The sequence below is a fragment of the Sus scrofa genome, chromosome 10, assembly GCF_054392235.1.
Source record: "Sus scrofa isolate SSC_HxYL_T2T_F1_AM1 chromosome 10, Sscrofa_HxYL_maternal_Yorkshire_Landrace_v2.0, whole genome shotgun sequence".
In the NCBI taxonomy this organism is placed as follows: domain Eukaryota; kingdom Metazoa; phylum Chordata; class Mammalia; order Artiodactyla; family Suidae; genus Sus; species Sus scrofa.
The window spans coordinates 78,412,367-78,438,141 of NC_139392.1; the positions used below are offsets into that span (position 1 = coordinate 78,412,367).

At 41.5% G+C, this 25,775-nt stretch overlaps 1 protein-coding gene across 9 annotated transcripts in view; it reads left to right on the forward strand.

Annotated features, from left to right (window-relative positions):
• C10H10orf67 (chromosome 10 C10orf67 homolog) overlaps positions 1–25,775 on the forward strand; it is a 160,387-nt gene that overhangs the window by 50,648 nt on the left and 83,964 nt on the right. For 7 of the 9 annotated variants that reach the window (XR_014818012.1, XR_001299314.3, XR_014818011.1 and 4 more), the window contains exons 5-8: positions 5,729–5,884; positions 12,424–12,571; positions 13,623–13,681; positions 20,304–20,369. Coding sequence is in view for 4 of the 9 variants with exons in the window: in XM_084980399.1 (XP_084836525.1) it covers positions 5,729–5,884; positions 12,424–12,571; positions 13,623–13,681; positions 20,304–20,369 (429 nt within the window). In the remaining 5 variants the exon portion in view is untranslated. Of the gene's footprint in view, positions 1–5,728; positions 5,885–7,833; positions 7,975–12,423; positions 12,572–13,622; positions 13,682–20,303; positions 20,370–25,775 lie in introns of those variants that run through there. The other 2 variants (XR_014818013.1, XM_084980400.1) reach the window with 2 other exon arrangements.

The window sequence follows — 25,775 nt, forward strand, 5'->3', positions numbered from 1 at the left end:
GGAAGACAGGAGGGCTGGGAGAAAGTCACGAGAGGTGATACAGAGAAGGCATCTTTTGGAATTTATATTTTAACTCAAAGACCTCAAAGAATCATTGTAGAGTTTTGAGTAGCTTTCATGACCTGCTTAGATCTGCAAACTTGGAAGATGAACATGATTGGAGTGTTTTTGAGACTTAATAATAAATAATATCCATCTTTCCTACCCAGGTTCTGGAGCAGTTAAAAAATATAGTCAGGGAGTTCCTATCGTGGCTCAGTGGTTAACGAATCCAGCTAGGAACCATGAGGTTGCGGGTTCCATCCCTGGCCTCACTCAGTGAGTTAAGGATTCTGTGTTGCCGTGAGCTGTGGAGTAGGTTGCAGACATGGCTTGGATCCCACGTTGCTGTGGCTGTGGTGTAGGCCGGCGGCTACAGCTCTGATTCGACCCCTAGCCTGGGAACCTCCATATGCCGTGGGTGTGGCCCTAGAAAAGACAAAATATATATGTGTGTGTGTGTGTGTGTGTGTATAAATGTGTATCTATATATACATATGTATGTATATATACACACACACACACATATATATATATAGTCAGGGAGTCAGCAGATCAAGATATGTTTCACTGAAAAACAGGCTACTCGGGAGTTCCCATTGTGGCTCAGCAAGTTATGAACACAGCTAGTGTCTGTGAGGATGCAGGTTCGATCCCTGGCCTCACTCATTGGGTTAAAGATCTGCATTGCCGTGAGCTGTGGTGTAGGTTAAAGACATGGCTCAGATCCCATGTTGCTGTGGCTGTGGTGTAGACTGGCAGCTACAGCTCCGATTGGACCCCTAGCCTGGGAACCTCCATATGCCGTGAGTGCGGCCCTAGAAAGCAAAAAGCAAAAGCAAAACAGGCTACTCAGTGCTAAAGCCCAGAATTTGGCGGGTTATCGCCCATCACAGGCAGCGATGGGCCGGGGGGGGGTGGTTCTTTTCCTGCCAGGGCAGAGCGTCTGATCCCCAAAGAGAAAGGGAAGGGGAAGGGGAAGGGGACAGCCAAGATGTGACCAAGTTCCTTCTTCCAAGGCCTTAAGCAGATAATCGATGGAGGCTGTTACTCCGCATGGAAGGAAACAACACTCCTCGGGTTTTTCTTCTTCTCTTAACACATTGAACGCAACCATTGAGCCTGTGATCAACCAGGTGTGTGTCTGAGCCTTGGGGGAGAGGAAAGCCCTGCTCCCTGCTTCCTGATGCAGCTTCTCAGAACTAACCACACCTCTTCTGCGGATCCCGAGACTGCTGGTGCCCCAGGAAACTCAGCCTCGGGTTAGAAGAATGCATCATTTACATTAAACTCCAAGGTCACTTTGTTCCTCGTCTATTTCTCACCCCACATTTATGTCCAGCTGTGTTGACCAATATTGTCTGTCAGGAGGTTTTGCCCATGAGGTCAAATAACATCATAAAATTATTCTAATAATAAAAAGCCAACAGTTATGCCCCAGATTTGAATATTAACACTTTCTCACTTTCAAATGCCAAAAGAAACATTAAATACAAATATTAAATGTTCTTGTATAACCAAAAGAATTAAAGTCCAGGGAGTTATCCTGTGGCACAGAGGGTTAAGGATCCAGCATTGTCATTGCCATGGCTCAGGTCACTGCTGTGGTGCAGGTTCGATCCCTGGCCCAAGAACTTCCACTTTCCTGCCTCCTTCCCCTCTCGGTTTCCTGCCTCAGAGCCAGGCCCTCGGGGTGCAGCATGATCAGGAGATTGGAGGACATGGAGGGAGGATGAAGCAGAGGTTAGGTCATTGAGCACCAGTTTGCTTATAGCCAGAGAATGGATTGTGCTATGGAAAGGAGACAAGCCATAATAAACACGATGGTGTTGGGTTGGAAGAGGAGGTGTTGGTGTGAATGTTCTTTTTTGTAGATATTGTTTTTTTTTTGTAGATATTGCGTTGGTCAGGATTTTCCAGGGAAAGAGAACCGGTGGGGTATGTCTGTGGAGAGAGAGATTTATGTGTGTGGAGATTTAAGGCCCCGGCTCCTGTGGTTATAGAGGCTGGCAAGGCTGCAATCTGAAGAGTAGGCCAACAAGCTGGAGACCCAGGGAAGAACTGATATTACAGCTCGAGTCTGAAGCCACTCTGCAGATAGAATTCCCTCTTCCTCTGGGGAATCTCAGTCTTTCTCAGAAAGCCTTCAACTGGTTGGATGAGGCCCACCCACTGTATGGAGAGTTATCTGCTTTACTCAGAGTCTGTTGATTTCAATGTTAACCTCACATGAAAAATACCTTCATGGCAACACCTATGCTGGTGTTCGACCAATCTCTGGATACTAGAAAAGGAAGTCAGACTCAACCCCTTCCCTTCCCCTGCAGTCTGCAAGTCTAAGGGAGGCCAGAGCTGGGAAAGTCAGGAGCTTTGATGGGTAAGGGTAAGCTGATTTGGGATTTGGGGGGTTGAGTTTTGATGGGGTTTTTTTCTTTCTTTTATTCAATGTTATTGTTATTGTCTAATAGTTTGGGGGTTTTGTTTGTTTGTTTTGGGTTTTTTTTTTTTTTTAAGAAAAAAAGCCATGCCACTTTCCTGAGAGTTCTGCTAAGAGGTTGAAACATGAGACAGATTTGAAAAGGTGGTGAAAAAAAAACAAAACCCTGCTTTCTGCTTGCCTCGTCTTGAGCCCGGCTCATCCAATAAACAGTAGTAGAACATCAGAAACATTCCTGGAGTTGAGCAGAAATGAATTCAATGTGTTTGGCCCTTATGATTTGTTTATGAAATGTCAAAGGTGAAACTTTTTGTTCTTCCAGTGAACTGTGGCCCTCCCTGCCCTGAAATCCACAGGGGCTGAGCGCATCCCAAAGGCAGGTTGGCCCCAGCGCTGCTGAGTGTGTGCAGCATCTCAGTGTGCTTCCTGGCGGGATTTTCAATGAACTCCCAAGGGTGCATTGTGTCATGTCATCAAGGAGATGGCCAGGCCAGGTTGTGGGAAGCATCTTTGTTTTGCTGTATTTAGGAGGAAAATAAATCCATCTGTTTCAGAACATAAAAATTAATGAGCAGGAGTTCCCGTCGTGGCGCAGTGGTTAACGAATCCGACTAGGAACCATGAGGTTGCGGGTTCGGTCCCTGCCCTTGCTCAGTGGGTTAACGATCCGGCGTTGCCGTGAGCTGTGGTGTAGGTTGCAGACTCGGCTCGGATCCCGCGTTGCTGTGGCTCTGGCATAGGCCGGTGGCTACAGCTCCGATTCGACCCCTAGCCTGGGAACCTCCATATGCCGCAGGAGCGGCCCAAGAAATAGCAACAACAACAACAACAACAACAACAACAAAGACAAAAGACAAAAAAAAAAAAAATTAATGAGCAAAAAAAACCAAAAAATAAACAATGGACTGAAGAAGAGGGTTTGTAAGACATGGAACGAGCCCAGCAGTGAGAGGCGGTGGACAGGGGAAGGATGTCAAGGCTTCCCAGAGCAGGCGACATCCATCTTTGGATGTCAAATAGCAACAGCAATAATAGATGCTAAGATGTAATACTTCCTGGGAGCTGATGGTGCTGTGGACACTGACCAAATTTGTTTACATGCATTATCTGATTTAATTCTCACAATTCCAATAATGTTACTATTTGTCCCACTTTACAGATGATAAAATTGGGACATAGGGGATTTAAGGAACTTGTTCAAGGTCACAAAGCTACTAAGTGACAGAGCTGGTCTGCAGACCCAGGCCAGCTTATTCTAATGCTACTCAGGAGATCGACAAGGAAGAGCTTCTTAGGCGGCCTAGAATTCCAAGTGCATGGAGACCTGTGGTCCCACGGTGCTTCTGAGAAGTTGCATTCTGAGCATCAGCACCAATAAAATGCCAGGTGGGCACATGTCAGGGGCCAGCGGCAGACTGTGAGGGGTGCTGTTTTGGCCATTGTGCCAAGAGGTTGGACGTTAGCCTGAGGGAGATGAGGAAAGATCACTTGGGCCGCAGTGTGGAGACTGGCTGGAGAGGACGAAAGAAGAGGCAGGAGGTGCGTTAAGGGCCGTTACAGTTGTCCAGGGGAACAAGACAAGGCCTGTGACCCTAAAGGGCCTTCCTGAGACAGACCCTACCCCCACACCCTCTGCCGTAGCTCCTCCCTAAAGTACCTGGATAACTGTCTGGGGCACACTTCCTGAGTTGTTTTACAGATGCGAGCCCCTCCACCAGGCAGAGGATGTTAACTACTTAATGACCATGAGCACATAGCTCCCAGGCCTCCTGATACCTAAGGAGGGGTCATGTTAACCCCTGTGACCCCGCCCTGTTACCTCCCCACCTGCCCACCTGAGAATTTTGCACAAGCTGATCACACACCCTCCCCTGGCCTTTAAAAAGGGAGTTCCCACTGTGGCTCAGCGGGTTGGAACCGGTATTCATGAGAATGTAGGTTCAATCCCTGGCCTCGCTCTGTGGATTAAGGATCCAGCGTTGCCATGAGCTGCGGTCTAGTTTATAGACGTTGTTCAGATCTGACATTGCTCTGGCTACGGCAAACCTCCATATGCCACAAGTGCAGCCCTAAAAAAATTTTTTTTTAATTAAAAAAAAAGTGAAAGGAAAAGACTAGATGGAAGAATAGATCTTCATCCACAACGCTCTCCTTTAAAATCACTCCATCAAACAGCTAATACTGTCCTATGGATTGTTCTGTTTTCACTCTTTTCAATTCTGCAGCCTATACATTTACTGATTTTTTTCATTAGTGCTGTGTAGACTGTCAGTGGTATGCTCTTCAGTGCTACCTCGATATATTCTTCTTCTTAGTCTGCTTGTATTCATCATGTAATATGAGAACAGTTTTAGTTTGTCAGTCTAACTCTTTGAAATATAGTATTAAGGAGTTCTTTTGTGGCCTGGTGCATTAAGGACCCAGTGTTGTCACCACTGTGGCTCAGGTTTACTGCTGTGATGCAGGTTCTGTCCCTGGCCTGGGAACTTCTGTATGCTGTGGGCACAGCCAAGAAAAGAAAAGAAATATAATATTAAGTATAATAGCAGATATGGTTAAGTTTTATTTTATTTCCTGTACATGTGTCTTAATGTATTAGGAACAAACAAATGGTAAAAGTAGAGTAATTCTTCCATAATTCCCAAAAGAGTCCAAAATGGACAAAATGTTTTTGCATGTCGGAGTTGAAACAGAGATTTTGATATGTTGGAAGTAAATAACGGCATCCGTTTTTAAAGCATTTTTCCTTGTTTTGGTTTTGTGATATACTTCTGCTGAGCAAGGACTGCAAATAGGCGAGGCTCTCAATGCCTAAAACAGGCTGTGAGGAAACGGTATTTCTTTTTTTCCACATCTCCGTTCCAAACCACTGAGGGAGTTTGCTGCACCATTGAGGTACACTTCCTTTTTTACATACTCAAAATTTTTGCAAGCTTCCTTTCTAGAGGTAGGACATTCATAGTCATGATATGGAGATACTCTTAGGGTTTACTCTTACTGGTATTGGTATTGGCATGGCTGATGCTGTTAGACGAAGACATGGTGGTTTGTCTTTAACAGGATAGCCCTGTGCTGCATCCATGATGCTTTAGCCTGTCGTTCAGTATACCTATAGTTATTTACTAAAGCCTGTGTGAAAGTTGCAAAAATAAAATAAGTTTATAAGGCCGGAGCTTAAATAATAAAACATGAAACGGTTTCTGCTGCTGCTAGCCTAGGGTCTGACTTTTAACACTGCTTTCCCCCCCACAGCAGTTCTTTGAGGCGGAAGACAAGAAGACATCTGTGCAGGACACAATGACTGCCAGGCTGAATCTCTTGTTAAGGAAACTGAGGGAGAAAGAAGAACTTATTAAGGAATTACGAGAAGAACTAGACCAATTTGAAGAACACGGATTTCAGAAAGTTGTAAGTGTCAAAGCAAAGAGTATTTCATTTTAGTACATGCAAATGAAGGTTCAGCTGTCTACAAGCTTGGGCTTGGGAGTAAAGGAACTACAGTGGATGTATCGGGGATATCTCTCCACAACCTAAGCCAGCCCATCCCTTTCCTTCTCAACAACATATTCCAAAAAACTTACAATAATGATAAATAGGAGCAGCTATTCTCAGTTTTTATTTACAATGGAAATAAAATAACCTATCTCCCACTGCAAACATTTCCCCAGACTAGAAGAGCATGTAAATAGTTTTCTGTTCTAATTCTGAAGCGTCCCACCCTTTTTTTCAGACCAGATCATTTGAAAGACACAAAACAGTCTCCAGTCAGAGGCTTCCAAGAAACCAGCTGGGAACAGGATGAACTTAAGTAGACAGGTCAAGAAGGAAAATTCTGAGGGTTTTCGCCCTATTCTCCCTGTTGCAGTGGGAGCCCGGAGCTGCTTTACTGTTGAGACAAGAGACCGTTGGGAACAAAAATGGGAAGAGAGAAAGCAGAAAGGAGAGCTTAGAGGCCCGACTCAGAGGTGAATTTTAAGGATCTGGAAAGTGTGGGCCCTGAGGGCAAGTTCATTTTCATCTCCAGTCAGCTCTGGGCTGCCAGCTGTCCCAGCCTACCAGCAGCCCAGACCTGCGCTTAGTACTGGGTTCTAAGAGCAAGACGTGGGTTGCCTGAGGAGGAGAGGCCAGCCGAGAGGCCAGAGGACTGCAGCCCATTGTCAACCATCAGGGCACCTCCTCATCTCACAGCTCAGTTTACAGGCTGGGAAGTGGAGACTTAGCCCTAGAACGCAGCAGGTAAATACATGCAGCAGGGAAAAGCTGAAGAGGTCGTGAGAGCAGAGGTCCAGCTGAGTCCAGAGGCCCATCTAAGGAGGTGGAGCTTTATCCTCAGTGTATAGTAAGAGTTAAAGATTGCAATGTAGATACATATATATATACATTATAAGAGGTTATGGTATTACAGAACATATGTATATCATTATATATTGTTGTAATTAATATTTTAAGACCTGTGTGTATGCATTAATGTTGACACATGCATTTATATGCATGGAAAAATTCTGAGACGTTATACAGCCATGTGTTAACATCAGGAAGAAACACTAGCAGGTCAATGGGCCTTTTAAGTGCAATCTATGGTTTATTAAGTCCTACACTAGTATTCTTATTTAAAACTACAAAATTAGAAAAGATAAGGAATTGAACTTGCACCACTCTAAAAGACTTTGCTTACTAACTGGTGAAGGAGTGCTTTGTTTAATCTGTTAGAATTCTCTATGTTCTAAAAAAAAAAAGCCCCAAACTGGAGCATCCTTTAAGCAATGGAGTATTAGTTATTGTCATAGATTAATGAATTGAATGTTTTTTCTTTTTACATGTTCTGATTGCCTTGGAGGAAGAGGCAATCCAGTTTTTGCATTTACTTGTCTTGGGTCTGCATTAACTCTTATTTTTTAGAAATACTTTAATAGAAAAGTCATAGTTTTGGAGTTCCCATCGTGGCTCAGTGGTTAACGAATCCGACTAGGAACCATAAGGTTGCCGGTTCGATCCCTGGCCTTACTCAGTTGGTTGAGAATCCTGCATTGCCGTGAGCTGTGGTGTAGGCTCGGATCCTGCGTTGCTGTGGCTCTGGCGTAGGCCGGAGGCTACAGCTCCGATTAGACTCCTAGCCTGGGAACCTCCATATGCCATGAGTGTGGCCCTGGAAAGCAAAAAAAAAGTCATAGTTTTGGCTTTTAATCCTATCTTGGCTAACAATATCCGGCATCGATTAGCAAGGCAATTTGGACCCATTTATTTCCCGTTTGTGAAATGGGAAGCGAGTCCTGCCTAGCCAGCAGTCAGGAAGATGCCTCTTGTATTGAATTGCTTTGAGTTCTCTGACAATAGACAAATTCTACTTATTATGAGGTAATGCACAAATCCTTATGACCACCCGGTTTTCATTCCATGAAATGCACGGTTGAGAACATCCCAATTTGGTAACTGAGTTCCTCTCAGTAAAACATGAGGCCTTTCCTGGCGTTTTTTACACCTCAGAACGTCCTCATCAGGTTCGCCAGTGGGTCTGGGCGTCCTGGGGAAGGAGGAAGGGGGTGGGGCTTCGTGAGGAGGTGGAGCAAGAAGTGGGAGGCCCCACCCCCGCTCTATAGGGAAGGTGTTCTCTGGCTCAGGGTGGCTTCCTGAAGACTTTGGTTGTTTCAGTGTAATTTGTCCCCATGACCATCACATCAGTATCTCTGTAAGCACTTAGGATATGAGGAAGCTGAGAAATTCCTGAATGACTGGGTGTATAGTGTCTCCCAACTCCTTAGAACCCCCACAAAATGCCAGACTGACTGAGGGCAATGCAGAGCCACGCTAGTGTACGTTTCAGGAGGGCGGCCATGAATGCTGCAAAAACAGATCGCGGGCTATATAAAAATAAACTAATGAAAAGTATTTTTAAAAAATCCTCCAAGGAGTTCCCGTCGTGGCGCAGTTAACAAATCCGACTAGGAACCATGAGGTTGCAGGTTCGATCCCTGGCCTTGCTCAGTGGGTTAAGGATCCGGCGTTGCCGTGAGCTGTGGTGTAGGTTGCAGACGCGGCTGGGATCCCGCGTTGCTGTGGCTCTGGCATAGGCCAGCGGCTACAGCTCTGATTCGACCCCTAGCCTGGGAACCTCCATATGCCGCAGGAATCGGCCCTAGAAAAGAAAAAAAAAAAAAGAAATCCTCCAAGAACTCGCCTTTCTAGAACTCCAGGCCACTCGGGTTCTAGAAGATATATATTATACCCTTTTAAATTTGAAATTTCATCTGGTACAACTGCTCCCTCTAGTGGTGTAAAGAACCTGAGCCACCAAGTCCCGAAAAGTAGATTTGGAAAACCAAATTTGGAGAAGCAGTTAGACAATTTCAAAGTAGCAATGGGAATAACTTGCAAAAAACTTGAATTAAGCACATTGTGTAAACAGTAAGGGATCACTCTAGTTTGTTCTTATTCATAGTCCAATTACATAAACCTCTTTATAGTTAATAGGTAGTCATAATCTCTCACCAGAACCGTTTTAGAGAGAAATCTGAGAATGTGATAGGAAAGAGAAAGTTTAATAAACAGCTAGTTTAACTTATATTTGTGGCAAAACAGAAGTCAGAAAAAGGAAGCTCTTCAAGTTACAGAAGCCTCATCTTTCCCGGTCAGAACATCCTTCATGTTGAATTTTCCCTGAGAGCAAGTACATTCAAGGGCCAAATGTCTTTTCAGGTTCTGTAAAAACCCTCAGTGACCTGAGTGTACAACTGCTGTAGTTGTCAGGTTGCCATGCTGATACGTGGGCTTGAGGATTGCTGACAGAGCTAGCCTGTCAGGGTGTGTGTGTGTGTGTGTGCGCACGCGCATGTGTGTCCATGTGCCCTCGCACATGCATAGGTGCTTTCACTGCAATTGGAGTTGCTGTTTTGAAAGACTCTTTCATTTTTCTTTCTTACCCCAACATGGATGAGCTATGCAACCAGCCCCACCACCACTCCTCGCCAATAGGTGAACATCACTGCAAGTTGCTGATAGTTCTGAAACAGAGCTGTCATTCAAGAGTGGCAGCTCTGCAGGGCTGCACTGCCCCAGTGTGTCGCTTTCCTGGTTGTCACTCACTTGGGAAAGCACCTGCTCTTCTCTGTGACTATCTCGCAGCATGGGCATGCACCAGCCGCCCACTCCACCCCCAGCATCCAATTGAGATGTCCAAGTACTGTACATGGAGTCTGCGGGATCGAGAGGCGGACGTGGCAGACAGGAGACTGCTGGGAAGACGCATGTGGTGCCCCAAACAGTGCCTCTCAGACTTTATTATGTCTATGGATCACCTGCAGCTCTGGTTGAGATACAGATTCTGACAGTAGGTCTGGGCTGAGGCCAGAGATTCTGCATTTTCAAAAAGCTCCCAGGTTAATGCTGAGACCACATTTGAGGCAGCAGGGCTCTAGAGTACACCTGTTTTTAGAAATGATTCTTTCAAGACCCAGTTTGGAATTCTGAAACCTGGGGACAGGGATCCTCTACTTCTTGTGACTACTCACAAGAGAAATAGCACGTAAACCACCCCCCGAAGTCCTACATGATAGACGAACTCTAAACTGGCAAGTTACTTTCTAAAGTTAAAATTCCAGAGGGATCATAGATGACGCACAAGCCACCTTAGACCATCATGTGCCTTTAAGTAGCTTTAACTAGTTAAGCACCTTTTAATGATCTCCATCCTTCTTAACTTTGGTTTATGCATGCAGTTTGTTTTAAAGACGTCTCATGGCTTAAGCGAGCCAAAGCTAGTGGTGTGGGCAGATGGTAGAAGGAACACCACCACAAAACCTGCCACTCAGAGTGTAACAGATGACTGCAGCCGCCCAGAACTATCCCTTTGTTCATTTTGCTAATGAGTGTCCTCATTGCTGTGGGAATCTGAATAGTTAATTACTTGCAGTTCCTGCAGCTGACAGATGGTGGGGACAGAGCTAAAGGTTAACCTCTCAGGAACAGGGGCTGTCGGTGGATTAGTGGAGGAAGAGAAGAAAAAAAAAAAAAAAAAAAGCCCTGAGTTGGATGTGTTTCCTTGTTTCCTGCTTTTCTGCGAGGTTTTTAGAAAATCCATTTAGGTGTTCACAGCTACCATGGTACATTTTACACTTCATCTGAGTAATTCAAATAGTTCTTGTTTAGTTTACAGTAATGGGTGCTCACGTAATCCACTGTGGATGTTCCTTTTCTGCCACTGTTAGGGAATGTATGCTTAAGCCTATTAAGGCAAACATTGTTTTTAAAAAGACTTTCTTAGTCTATAAGTACATGCTGTGATGTTCTCAAATTGAACTATGTGGGACAAAAACTAATGCCTGGGAGTCTTTATTAAGAAAACAATGTTGTTTATTAACTCTTGGATATGTTGGCTCTCATTAATTGGAGTGAATTGGGCTTAAATCATTTAAATGGAACAGTGAATCAAGATTGTGAAGATTTATATTGAGGCTCAGTGCAAAATTTAACAAAGTTATTTTAAATCTTAACTCTGCCATAACTAATTTCATTAATAAGTCACTTGTTTTTTTGAGGCTTTATTCATGTACCGTAAAATGTTGTAACCACTTATTTTTCTTTTGACCACAGAAGAGAGCATTTTAATAATTTACTTGAGGTATCTCTAAAGTGAAAATAAAAGTATAGTTTCGAAAGGACATGAGTGGTATTGGGTGGAAGGATTTTGTTTTTGAGAGATGACTTTATTCTTGTGTATTTACAGTTGTGGCATTGCTATGAAAAGATAGGTTGTAATTCATCTGAAGATTAAAGTTCAAAAGTATTTCTAGTGTCTATATTAATTTCGAAGACAGGCAGGCATACAGACCCTTCCGTCTCCTTTAGAGTAATAATATAATGACTTTCAAACATGCTTTTTAATATTTTGGGATTACAGGATCAGATTAATATTTTACCGTCATGAAGTATAAAGTTCTGCACCACATTCTCCAATTCACTGTGTTGTAATTTTTTTTTTAAAAAAAGTGCAGCAGTAAAATCTAGACAGCCATAAGCAAGCATATTCAGATGTTTTCAATAGCTTTGAAACAGACAAGAAGAAGAAAAGAAGAGGAGCTGTCCCAATAAGCTTCTATTGCGTAAGAAAAAGCCTCTCCCATAATGGACATGGCAAGATTTAAACAAAAGACGCACATAATAAAAATGTAAATGAGTTTGCTTTACTAAAACTATAACTTTAAAGTCTTTTGTTGTAAGTTATCCTGAAACCTTCTTACAAGGTAATCACTGTTTGCATAGAGATTTAAACCGAAGTCTTCAATAGCATTAAACGCCTGCACAGTCCCCGTGTGACAGGCATGCAAAGCCATGTTAATGTTCAGAATATGAATTGCCTCTGGGTGGCTCCTCCACCAAGCAGAAAACCAACTGTGTGGATATCCGTGTGCCTGATGGACTCCATGCGGCTCCCAGCCTGCACACGTCACCACTTTGACATGTGATGTGCTCCTCATGACACTGGCAGCACTGACACTGGGAAATGCCACAAAGGCAACAAGCCCCCCTCCTTCGCCATGCACTTTGCCACCCCCTGGCGCTGCCCATCCCCGGTCTCCCCAGCCTGCCTAGTTACGGGCGGACAGCACTTCAGACACACACAGAGGGAAGTGTGGGTGGAGGGGCCCCAGCTGCCTCCCTGGACACAGGCTCCATAATGAATTGACCTGAATGATGAGGGCACACAAACAGTATGATATGCATTATTCCTGTCAATAAACTGTCCCCATGTGCTGTGGTCTTTGTACAGAATGTACTGCAGCCTTTCTTCCAGCAAGCTCTATTTAGTCTCCTTCCTTTTTACTATTCATATTATAAGTGTGTAATAGAATTCAGAAAATTATATGATAGCCCTTCTGTATCTGTATTGTCTTGTGTTGCATATGTAAATCCTTGGCTTCCCGCTAAGAAATATGGAATTCTCCATCTTTTAGGACTCTTTTATCAAAGACACCTGCCCTCTAAGAGCAACTCTAGAAAGGGAAAATTTGGAGTACAAAATGGAAAATGAGAGACTGCTTCAAGTCATTTCAGAACTCGAAGAAGAAATCAAACTCAATCTAAAAGAAAATTCAATATTAGGTAACATTTTAAAGTCATTTTTGAGAAAACTCCACACACTGGGCGCTTCATAACATTCATAGCCATGCTTGTCTTTTCCAAACGTTATGTTTGTTTGGTTTCATTTCAAAGATCAGTTTGACAGCTATTTTTTATTTTCATTCTTTTTGTGGGACAGAAATTGGACTACTCACCTAGCCATGGGTGTTTTTTAAGCCAAGTATTGGCCCTGGGAAAAAAAAAAAAGTGTTCTGTATCACTTAGAAATAGATAGAAACTTGTGCTGATTTTGTTTCATGTGTTTAATCAATTATTTAAAATGTATAACATTTTAATATTTAAGTGTTTATACTGGAGTGTGCTTTGTGGCAAAACAGAGTTGGCCTGTGCTACTACTATTTCAGTTTTCGGTACAAATTTTAAGTAGCAATTTCCATCTGTATATTTTACACCTCCATTTTTCCATACCACAAACATTGGTAAACCTTGCATTTAAAGCCCCAGAATTCGATTGCTTTGAAGTAGTTGCACGAACTGCTGTCTTTGTATTTACGTTAGTTATAAATGTTGCCCTTTATCTGTAGTATGAAAAGCCATGAGTAGGCAATAAAAATTTTACAGCAAAACATTGATAAAATCAGATAGGGAACAGTATTCCTTGAATGGGAGATTATACCATGGCAGTGTAGTTTCCTTTCTCTTCTGACATGCTATGTAATGCTTTCTCAGGTTTGGGTAGTTCTTACTGAGTCCTAAAGTGCCACCTGCTAAAGCAGTTTGTATTGGCTGTGACTAACAGCAAAAATGTCCCTTGCTAGCCTCGATGAAAAGCTTTCAGCCCTCAGCCACACTTGGATCTTGAACTTAGTTCTTAATCCCTATCTGACCAGCCGTCTGAACAGCAGGAAGAAGGCTGTGAATGTCAAGGGCAGTTGTGAAGGTCATAGTCCTGCTAGGACTTGCGTCCACCAGGCCTGCCAGCGGTGTACAGCCTGCCCTGAAGCAGGCAGCTTGAATACAGGGGCATAAGCTTGTAATTTCATGGTTGGCCTCTCTCTTCTTTTGTTTACAGAAGATGAAATTATAAGTCTGAAAGAGACAGCCGAAAAGGATCATAAAACCATTCAAAAGGTACTGTAACTTTTTTACATTGATGAATGACTCTTTTAAATGGAAATATCAGCATAATTGGTGAAATAACACTTGTGCCCCCCTTGTCTTGGGATGTAGAGAAAAGTCAATTTCTATATTTAGTCTCTCTTATTATTTGGGTAGGGTCTCTAGTAATGAAAAAAGATTCCATCCTGAAAATGAATTCATGTTTTCTTTTATGGGGCATAACTGAGTGTCTACCTTGTTGATTGTAAGGAATTGAAAAATCCTGTGGGGAAAAAAACAACAACAACAACAAAAAACTACAAAAAAAAAAAAAAAAAAACAGGGGAGTTCCTGTCGTGGCGCAGCGGAAATGAATCCATCTAGGAACCATGAAGTTGCGGGTTCGATCGCTGGCCTTGCTCAAGGATCCAGCGTTGCTGTGAGCTGTGGTGTAGGTCGCAGACGTGGCTCCGATCCTGGGTTGCTGTGGCTCTGGCTTAGGCCGGCAGCTGTAGCTGTAGACCCCTAGCCTGGGAACCTCCACATGGCAGGGATGCAGCCCTAAAAAGCAAAAAAAAAAAAAAGAAAAATAGAAAAAAGAAAAAAAAAGAAAAATCCTGTGACACAGGGAGGCCAGAGATGTGCTTGTGGAAAAGAAGATTAAAAATGAGCAGTCTTGTTTTCAGGTCAGATGCTGGTTTATGTTCATTTTTCTGTGTATCGGTGAACTGGGTTCATGTAACCCAAGAAATCTGTATTTAGAGCAGGGAATTTTTTGGTATCATGAAGATCAGGATTTCCGGGTGCATCTGATGCCACAGGACCATGGCGGTTCCTGCCTCCACACCCAGGTCAGGTGCTCCTGCTTTGTGCTTTCTTAGCCCTCAAAACTCTTTTCTGCGGTGGTCAATCTGCCTGGCTGGCTGAAGGCCCCACAACCCAGGGACAGCACTTTCTATTGATATATTCCTAGCACTCAGCACAATGCCTGGCACACCAATAAAAATACTCTTTGATTCATAGAATGAGAATATAGAGTTCACAAAATTTACAAGTAAAAAACATGGATTTACACCCTCAAATTATTCCAAATAAACATACATGTTTTCCACTAACTGGATTGAGTATCAATTTTTAATGAAAATTATCATTGGATAAAATTAAAAATTCAATTCCTCCATCACACTAGCCTCATATCCAAAGTTCATGCAACTCAGTTTAGATTCAGATTTCAACCTAACTTTGCAGTTCCGGGTATTCTTAGGTTTTAGATAAAATTAACTTTTGAGAACTATTCTTTTTTTTCTTTTTAGGGCTGCACCTGCAGCATATGGAGGTTCCCAAGCTAGGGGTCGAATCAGAGCTGCATCTGCAACCTACACCACACAACTCACGGCAATGCTGAATCCTTAACCCACTGAGCGAGACCAGGGATCGAACCTGCGTCCTCATGGATGCTAGTCAGATTCGTTTCCACTGAGCCACAATGGGAACTTCTAGAACTATTTTTTTGAAGAATCGCATACCATAATGGGTTAGAGCTGGGAGATGTTTTCTGTCATTGCTGAGTCCATCACAGGTGTTCACAATATGATGGCATTTTCTTGTGCTTCACCTGTTTCCAATGGTGAAGATGTGAATGCCATTCCTTAGTATTTTTAAAAATTTTATTGATGTATATAGTTGGCTTACAATGTTGTGTTCATTTCTGCTGTACAGCAAAGTGATTCATATATATATATATTCTTTTTCATATTCTTTTCCATTACGGTTTATCCCAGGATATTGAATATAGTTCCCTATGCTTTACAGAAGGACCTTGTTGTTTATCCATCCTAAATATATACTAGTTTGCATCTGCTAAACCCAGACTCCCAATCCTGCTCGTGTCCACCACCATCTCCCCCTTGGCAACCACCGGTCTGTTCTCTATGTCTGTGAGTCTGTTTCTGTCAAATGCCTTTCTTACAGAGATAACAAGAGTCTGTGAACAGACAAGTGTCACTTACTTGGCATCAAGGTCTAAGGTTAAGAATGAAATCTCAGCTTCCTAGTTTCACTTAACGACCTGCAAAAGCATCATCTCGGTCTATGTAAATGTTTCTAAAGCTAATCAATCTGTATGATCACTGATAAAGATGAATTGGGAAAGCCTCCTTCTCTGGGAGGAGTTCAAAGAAATTAAAGCAAAAAGTTTCACCATTAAGCCATCAGTTCGAAAGAAGCAGCTGCATTGAGTGGCTGGTTGTACCCTGTGTAAGCTCAAGTATTTCAGTTAAATGTTTTCTTAGCTTTCTAGATGTGCACTGCCCAGTGGTAACCACTAGCCACATGCAGCTGTTGAGCCCTAGTGCAACTGAGAAACTTAATTATAAATTAGATATAATTTTCATTTTTAAATTTAAATATAAAAGTACTGATATGTTTGTTTCAGTTATTGAAAAACCTTTATGTATATTTTGAATAACTTGAGTATGTGAATCCACTTTTTTTAATTTGTAAATTTTACAAAATCTAAATGCAGACCAAATGTTTCCCATGAAATTTTAGCCCCCCAAATTCGGATGCACTTTAAGTGAAAAACACAGGATTTCCAAGACTTAGGTACAGTAAGAAATGTGAAATATCTCAGTAATAATTTTTAATATTGATTATTACACATTGAAATGATGATATTTTGAATATATCTATTGGGATAAATACATACAATATATTATTAAGATTAATTTCACCTGTTTCTTTTTCCTTTTTATCAAGGCTACTATAAAGTTCAAAATTATATATATATGACTCATTATATTTTTATTCAACAACTCTGTTTTAGACAAATATAGCAAATCCCTAGTTTGATCACATTTTTTTATCCTCTTTTTTTTCTTTACATGCACTGGACCTCCACACAGCTGTTGAGTATAGACACAATTTGGTATGGAGCAGGAAAAATCTGGAACTCTGGGTTCCTGTTCCATTTCAGATACCATGGCAGCTAGGGCCAGTTCCTTACCTTCCTTCTTCTTGAGTCTCACAGGCTTATTGTGTGAGGATAAGCTAATGGATAAGATACCGTATGTCGAAGTGCTTTGGGAATTGGAAAGCAGATCAGGAGACATTGAACAAAATGAGATTTGACATTTACTGGTTCATTTCCAATATCCTTCACTAAATCAATTAATTCAGCAATGTTTGTTAGTTGCCTTTTAGTGCCAGGCACTGCCGACATACAAAAATTTTATACACATACATCATACATCACACACACACACACACACACACACACACACACACAGCCTTGCTGTGGAGATAAGCATGGGGGGGAGAGACAAAAGCCATAGGGCAATGTGATCAAGACCTGTAATGGAAGCATGTGTGTAGAGAAGAGATGCCTGGCTTTCCCTGGGAGGTTCTAGAAAGGCTTCACAAACAGTTCCACACCTACGTCACGCTCCTTCACTGGAACTGATTTTCCCAGGAGGGTGGGAGGGTGGAAGAGCTGCATGCGGAGTGTGAGTGTGTGAGGCGTAAGATAGGTGTGGAGGTCTGAGATTCTGGGTGGCTAGAGCAGAAGGTGGAGTCTGGTGGGGCGACTTGAGGAGAGATTGTGTTGGGGCAGGAAGTGGGGGGGAGTCTGGAGTGTTAGCAAGGAGCAAAGAGAAAACAAGAATGGAAAGGGGCAGCTCAGAAGCCTCTGAATAAGCCACATGTTTCCCTTTTCAGCCCTGGGCGCAATTGAAAACACGTTGAAAATGGACTGAATTTGAGTAGGCTGACCTCTTGCCGTCTGCCTGGGCTAAGCACCCTCAGTTGTGGAATTCAGGCATTTATATGTTTAAGCTTCAATAATCTAATGACAGTGGAATCTGTGTTCCAGCTGAGGCTGCGGTATGAATTTCCTTCTGAGAGGGAACGGATCGGTAGAGCTTGCAGCCCAGGTATGACCAGTGTCATGATGCTTCGCAGCGTCAGCTGCTGTGGGAGCAGGTGTGGGGGCACCCAGCCTGGATTGTAAGAGGTCAGGGAAGGTCGGAAGAAGGTCACCAAGCCGACTCCCATAAGAGAGGTTGAGTTAGCCAGGAAAAGGTGAAGAGAGGGTGAGAAGAACAGGAGAAAGGGGAGGGCATGTGACTTGCTGTGACTGGAGGACGCGTGGGAACAAGGGGTGTCCAGAAGCAGGGCATATTGTGGCAGATTGTTATTCACACCAAGGGGTTTGAGCTGCCTTCTGAGTGCAAGGCAAGCCGTGAACATTGAGGCAGGACTGGATTCATGTTTCAGGAAAAAGATGAATGGGAGGAAGGAAAATCCAGAGCCAGAGAGACAAAAGATTTCTTTTATAAACCAAGGAAAATGTAAAGTTCTGAACACAGAAAGGCCAGTGACATCGGGGATGAAAAGGGTGGATGAATTGAAGAGATGATTGGGCAATAAATGCTGTGGTCTTTTGATAAAGGCGAAGGCGGGAGAGGTAAGGGACAGAGAAGTGAAGGCTGGTGAACATTCAAAAGCTGAGCAGGAGGAAAGCAGGAGAGAGCGGATTTCACAGAAGCCAAGCAAGGGAGTCTCAAGAAGGAAGGGTCATTCACTGTGTCCAGTGCTGCCCAGAGGCCAGGTGTGCAAAGGCTAAAAAGAGAAGATTGGACGATTCGCTTTGGCCACTAAAATGACCCTGGTAATGCCTGAAGGTCCTTTTACTGGAACATGGAAACAGTTGAGAAAGAAGGTGATTACAGATGTGGAGACGGTAAGCACAGGATACTGTCTAGAAGTGTGGCTGCGGATGGCCAGGGAGATGCCAGGGAGTAGATGGAGGAGGACACGGGGTTGAGGAAGGAATTTTTTTAAGGTGAAACTAGTGTATTTTTAAATGACGTCGGTGGGAAGAAGAGTGAGAGGGTAGATGTACGAGGTCATTGATGAGAGAGTCTAAGGAGGCAGGAAGGGTTAGGGCCAGTGGCCTTGGTGTTTGCCAGTGATTGACACCCAGTGAAAACTTGAGAACCCTTCAGACCGAGGTGTAATGACTCAACACAAAAGCTTTTCCTTTCCTTCCACTCCTCATTCCCTGATTTTCTCTAAACTTTTCACAACTTCACCTACACCAGCATCCACCTTTCTGAGGCTCACGTGTAACCAGAACTCACTGTTCCCAGCCCTGCTTGGGGACTGGTCCTGTGCTATTGGAGACAAGCCAGTCCAGTCCTTTAGGTGACACAGCAAGAAGCACTTTGCTGTTCTGATGCTATTTTCTCTGCCTTTCTCTTTAATTTGTTGAACTTCTGCACATCCTTCAAGACCCTTGTCAAATGGCACCAGGTATAGCAGATCTTGTTATAATTACAGTTGCCAGGTTCTGTGGGTTTTTATGACTTTGTTGTGGTTGTTGTTGTTGTTGTTGTTGTTTTTGCTTTTTAGGGCTGCACCTGCAGCATATGGAGATTCCCAGGCTAGGGGTTGAATCGGAGCTGCAGCTGCCAGCCACAGCCACAGCCACAGCAATGCCAGGTCTAAGTCATATCTGCGACCTACACCACAGCTCATGGCAACACCAAATCCTTAACCCCTGAGCGAGCCCGGGGATCAAACCTGCGTCTGCATGGATATTACTTGGGTTCATTACCACTGAGCCACAATAGGAACTCCTTTGATGCTTTTTGATTAGTAGAAGATTGGACTTACTACCTTTTTTCTTGTGTATTCCAGTCAGTTTTTCCCATTGCTGTCCTACCATACTGTAGATGCTCCAGGGAAGGGATCTGTTCTACTTTATTCATATCTTCACAGCTGAACAAAGTCCCTGGCATCTAAAAGGTGTCCCATACACATTTATTAAATTAATGAATATTTGAATTAATTGAATTGAATGGATGTCAAAACCAAGGGTTGAATTTTGTCAGTGTATGTACCACATGCAAATGGTAAACAATCATTTAAAATACTGAAGCAGGAGTTCCTGCCGTGGCTGAGTGGAAACAAATCTGACTAGTACCCATGAGGACGCAGGTTCAATCCCTAGCCTCACTCAGTGGATTAAAGATCTGACGTTGCCACGAGCTATTGTGTAAGTTCGCAGACGAGGCTTGGATCTGGTGTTGCTATGGCTGTGGTGTAGGCCAGTGGCTACAGCTCCGATTCAACCCCATAGCCTGGGAACTTCCATATGCCGTGGTGCAGCCCTAAAAAGACAAAATAAACAAATAAAATAAAATACTGAGGCAAGTCAAGTTAGTACTAAGGTATTGCAGTATGTGAATATTTTCAACTGGTATGAGCATGACCTGATATGCATATAAATATACTACCAAAACCTAAAATAAGAGCAATAGTTTGTATAAAGAGTCAAGCAAAATTGCTCTTTTTGGTAGATTAGGACTTGCTTTATTACATATTGATGTCACATTTGGGGGAGGGCGTGTGAGAAAGTTTGTAAATAAATTGGCATTTTCTGTACGTGTTTTGCTTGCTTATATAATAAAATATAATAATTATATAAGAATATTATTATTATAGGATAATTTAAGGACATTTAATTTTTGCTTTGATCATGTTGGATCTGTTTTTCTCACATTTAGAATCAGAATGTTTCACTAAATTTCACTGAGGCGGCATCTTAGGTGTTCTGTTTTTACCTTTAATCAAATGTAATATTCTTCTCTTTCAGCTAATTGGTGGTAGAGACAAATTAATATATGAGCTTGAGTTTGAAAAATCATTAGTTCAAGAAATGGTAAGAGGGTTTACATTACTTCTTAATAAATTTGAATCTGGGAATGTAATCATGAAAGTTAAAAACTTTATTTGTGATTACTTGTTGTGAACTGCTCCTTTCACCTTTATGGATAACCTGAATTCATGCATAATTAGAAACATTTTTAATGATTGTTTTAAAGAAAACAGTTTGAGTAGCACTGTAATAAATATGCTAGCTATGTAGAAGAGTCTTGTACAAGAAATAGTATTACAATTTAAAGCAGTGTACAAAATTTTTGTATTCGAGGGATTAAAAAAACAAATATGAGAGCCCAATATTTTGAAGGATCGGCTATTTTAGTTACAAATTGCCATAAGTGACAACAGAAAAGAGCCCAGCCAGATATTTTGGCATTCTGTGTTAGTCTCATAAGAAAACACTGCCTTTTTATGTTCTTTTAAGAGAACTTTCCAGACGGCTGGTCTTTTATTTTATCAGTTGACTACCCACCCACCCCCAGCCTCCCCCACCTCACCCCCCGCCCAGCTTATGGTGTTGTATTTTGGCTTTCAACTGATCACCACTAGTATGTCTTTGTTACAGTAAACTGACTGTGTTTATTATAATCAAAAATAAAACACAGCTTGACTTGCGCACTAAATGTGCTTGAAAAGAATATGATACTGTTTAGAAGAGAAAAGGTTGTTCATAGGAAATCAACACCACTTCAGATATTGAAACGTTCCCTTTTTTACAGCTTGTCACACTTTGTGCCAAGTCATGACTGTTTCCCCAACTCGGTTTTGTTACTCGCAGCACCATGTGTTTTGGGTGCCTTGTCATAGAAATTAATGCAAAACAATGCTCTGGGACTACAATAAAGCCTTCTATGAAGCCAACTTGGGAATGCAGGCAAGGAAAAAAGTTACGGTCAGCTCTCCGCAGAAGCCCTGTGTTAACAAATGTGTTACTTTGAGCTCTTTACTTTTAAAAACCAGGTGTATAAAAATCGTCTCCATGATTTGCGTATCCTTGGTCGATTTCTTCTGCCCCACCCCCATCCTCTTCTGTCACTGTGGTGCCACCACCCCCCTCCCTGACCCCCGAGTCCAGGACTTGCTTCTGAAAACAAACAACTCAGTGTGCACATTGGCATTAAAATGGAGAGTGTTTTTATAGAGTGGGAAGCGAATGTCACACTATCAGTTTGTTAGCAGTATTAGAGGGGAAGTTAAACCACTCCACCAGGGAATTTGTGCCTCCGCTAGGAACAGACCCCACAATTTTTTGAATTAATTTGCCTCTTTATTTGAACTGTAAGCGCTTAACGGGTGCTATTATATTGCCCACGGGGGACCAATCCTGTTTTATTTTGTCGTTTAGAAGTTTAGAAGTTGAGCACCAGGCTTGTTGCCAAGCAGCAAGGTCTTGCATCGCAAACCTCACAGCAGCACAAGAGCCCTCAGGACTCTCCAAACTGGTTTGGGGGTTCATCTTTTCAGTAGAGGGTCTGTCCTTAAGGTTATTCTTATGACGGGGTTTCCATGCCCTGCCTTTGGGCACAACAAGATCACTGCTTGGCCCCATCTCCCCGCACCGAGGGATGCTGTTACTCGTTCGGAGGGAGGCTGGCTTTGTGGCTGGGCTTTCTTTGTTCCTATGGTGCTTTCTTCCAGAAATGGAGATCTGGGATTGGGACCAGCCGATGGAGTGAGGAGAAGGGGGAGTTGACCGGAGTCATTTTGTAAAAATTAAGACTGTCTCACCTGAAGGGTTTTTGTTCCATGCTTGACTATTACTGTTTCTCAATACAGTTTATTTTCTGGCCTATGAGGAGCCTAGTTTAAAAAGAGCTTGTAGTAAAAAGGCAGGAACAGTAAGTACAGGTAGGCAATAAAGTATGGAGCCACGTGTCCTCGGATTGGCTCTAGGAGAGACATGCGAGATGCTGTTGAATCTTGCTGCGATTCCTACCCTGAGGGGCTTTCATTTCTCTTTTTTTTTTCTTGTAAAATTGAGATATAATTGCCACATAACATTATATTAGTTTCAGGTACACAGCATCATGATTTTTTTTAACTGAAGTCTAGTTGATTTATAATGTTGTGTTAGTTTCAGGTGTACAGCGAAAGGATTTTTATATATGTATAAATACATATGTGTAGATTCTTTTTCGATTCTCTTCCCCTAGATTATTACAAAATATTGAGTATAGTTCCCTGTGCAATATGGTAGGTCCTCAGTGGCTATCTATTTTATATATAGTAGTGCGTGCAGAGCATAATGATTTGATATGTGTCTATTGCAAAATGATCAACACAATAAATCTAGTTAGTTGCTATTCATCACCACACAAAGTTACACAATTTTTTTTCTTGTGATGAGAACTTTTAAGATTCATTCTCTTGGCACCTTTCAAATATACAATACAGTGTTGTTAACTACAGCCACGGTGCTGTACACTCCATCTCCAGAATGTATTTATCTTATAACTGGAAGTTTATACCTTTTGACCACTTTTACCCATTTTGCCCACCCCTCTACTCCTGCCTCAGGCAACTACCAGTCTGTTCTCTGTCTCTGTGTATTTGGTTTTTTTCTTGTTATTTTTGTTTTTTAAGATTCCACACGTAAGTGGTAGCATACAGTATTTGTCTTTCTCTGTCTGACTTACCTCACTTAGCATAATGCCCTCCAAGTCCATCCATATCTCAAATGGCAAGGGCTTTTTAGGGCCACACCTGTGGCATGTGAAAGTTCCTAGGCTAGGGGTTAATTGGAGCCACAGCAACCTGGAATCCTAGCCTCATCTGCCGTCTACACTACAGCTCACTGTAACACAGATTCTTAACCCACTGGGCAAGGCCAGGAATTGAACCCGCATTCTTGTGGATACTAGTCAGGTTTGTAACTCACTGAGCCACAACAGGAACTCGTGCCTTTTTTTATGTTTGGATAATATTCTGTGTATAGATATACCACATCTTCTTTATCCATTCATCCACTGATGGACTCTTAAGTTGCTTCCATGTCATGGCTGTTGTAAGTAATGGTTCGGTAAACATGGTACATATTTATCTTTTCAAGTTAGTATTTTGATTCCTTTGGGTAAATACCCAGAGGTGGAATTGCTGGATTGTATGGTAGTTCTATTTTTAATTTTTTTGAGAAACCTCTGTGCAGTTCTCCATGGTGGCTGCACCAGTTTACATTCCCACCAACAACTGCACAAGGGTTCCCTTTCCTCCACATTTTCCCCAGTGCTTGTTATCTCTTATCTTTTTGATGACAAGTGGGAGGTGATACCTTATTGGGGTTTTGATTTGTATTTTCCTGATGTCGAGCACCTTTCATGTTCCTGTTGGCCTTTGACTCTCTCCTTTAGAAAAATGTCTACTCAGATCACCTGCTCATTTTTTTTAAATGGCAGTCTTTTTATAAAAAAAAGTTTGTTGTGAGCCACACGGGAAGTTCATCAGACACAACTTAGAATAGATTTACAAGGAGATCCTGCTGAATAGCATTGAGAACTTTGTCTAGATACTCATGTTGCAACAGAAGAAAGGCTGGGGGAAAAATGTAATTGTAATGTATACATGTAAGGATAACCTGACCCCCTTGCTGTACAGTGGGAAAATAAAAAAATAAAAATAAAAAAAAATAAAAAAATAAAAAATAAAAAAAAGTTTGTTATAGTTGATTTACAACCTCCCCATTTTTTAATTGGATTATTTGAGGTTTTGGTATTGAACTGTATGAGATCATTATATATTTTGGATATTAACCCCTTATCATATATATGATTTTCATATCATTCCTCTCATTCCATAGTTTGCCTGTTTCATTTTGTTTCTTTTGCTATGCAAAAGTTTTTTAGTTTAATGTAGCCCCAAATTGTTTATTTTTTTACCTTGTTACTTGTGCTTTAGGTGTCATATCCAAGACCCAGGTCAAGAAGCTTTTCTCCTGTTTTCTTCTAGGAGTTTTATGGTGTCCTGTCTTACATTTATGTCTTTAATCCATTCTGGGTTAATTTTACAAGTGATATGAGATAGGAATCTAGTTTCATTCTTTTATATGTGTCCATTTTTCCCAGAACCATTTATTGAAGAGACTGTCTTTTCTCTATTGAGTATTTTGGCTATCTTGTCAAATATTAGTTGATCATATTTTTGATTCTGACCCATTGGTCTGTGTCTCTGTTTTTAATGTTAGTACCATACTGTTTTGATTCTGTAGCTTTATAATATAGTTTTAAGTCAGGAAGCATGATTCCTCCAGCTTTATTCTTTCTTTGTCAGGATTGCTTTATTGGGGAGGGGCTTTGTGGTTCCAAATAAATTTTAGAATTGTATTTTTCTACCTCTGTAAAAAGTGCTTTTGGAGTCTTGATAGGGATTATATTGAATCTTTAGAGCTTTGAGAAGTAGGTACATTTTAACAATATTAATTCTTCCAATCCATGAACAAGAAGTTTCTTTCCATTTTTTTTTGTATGTTCTTCAACTTCTTTCGTCAATGTCTTGTGATTTTTCAGTGTAGAGATTATTTACCCCCTTGGTTATATTTATTCCTGAATATTTTATTGTTTTTGATGATATTATAAATAGATCATTTTCTTTTTTCTGCCATAGATAGTTCATTGTCAGTGTACAGAAATGATACTGATTTTTATATGTAGATTTTTGTATCCTGAACTTTCATTTATCTTGAAATTAACAAAAAAGATCTTTATTAGAAAAGTACCATAATTTAACTCTTATGAGAAGTAAGAAGAAACCTCTTTACTTTGCTAAAGAGTGAAACCTATAGCAAACAGACTTCTTGGTGAAACACAGGATGCATTCTTTAAGAACAGTACAAGGCAAAGTTGCCTAATACCATTTTTTAGTTATTTTGAAAATACTGTCTAGTGTAGCAGAATAAGAAAGAAGAAAGCAAGAGGTATGAGGATTAGAATGGAAAAAAAAAAAAGATGTGATTGTCCACTTAGACGCCCCCAAAAATGCTAAAGATAATTTATTTGAATTAACAAGATTTCTAGATATTAGGTCATCATCCTAAAATCAATTGTATTTCTCAATCAAAAATTAGAAGAAATTATAATTTATAAAAATATGTAATTAAATAACAATGAAACTTACAAGTGCTCATGAATAATAAATATTTGGAAAAATCTCCATGGAAAATAATTATAAAACCTTACTGACTGGGATTATGAAACTAAATAAATGGAGAGCTATAACTTAATCACCAAAGGCAGACTAGATTATCATAGAGATAATAGTTCTCACCAAACTGATCTCTATATTCAGTAAAATTGCAACCAAAATTACTACAGTGTTTTTCATAGAGTTGACAAACTTATTTTAAAATTAATATAGAAGAGCAAGGATCAAGAATAGCTAGGAAAAAATGTAAAAAATGGACATATTAATCATG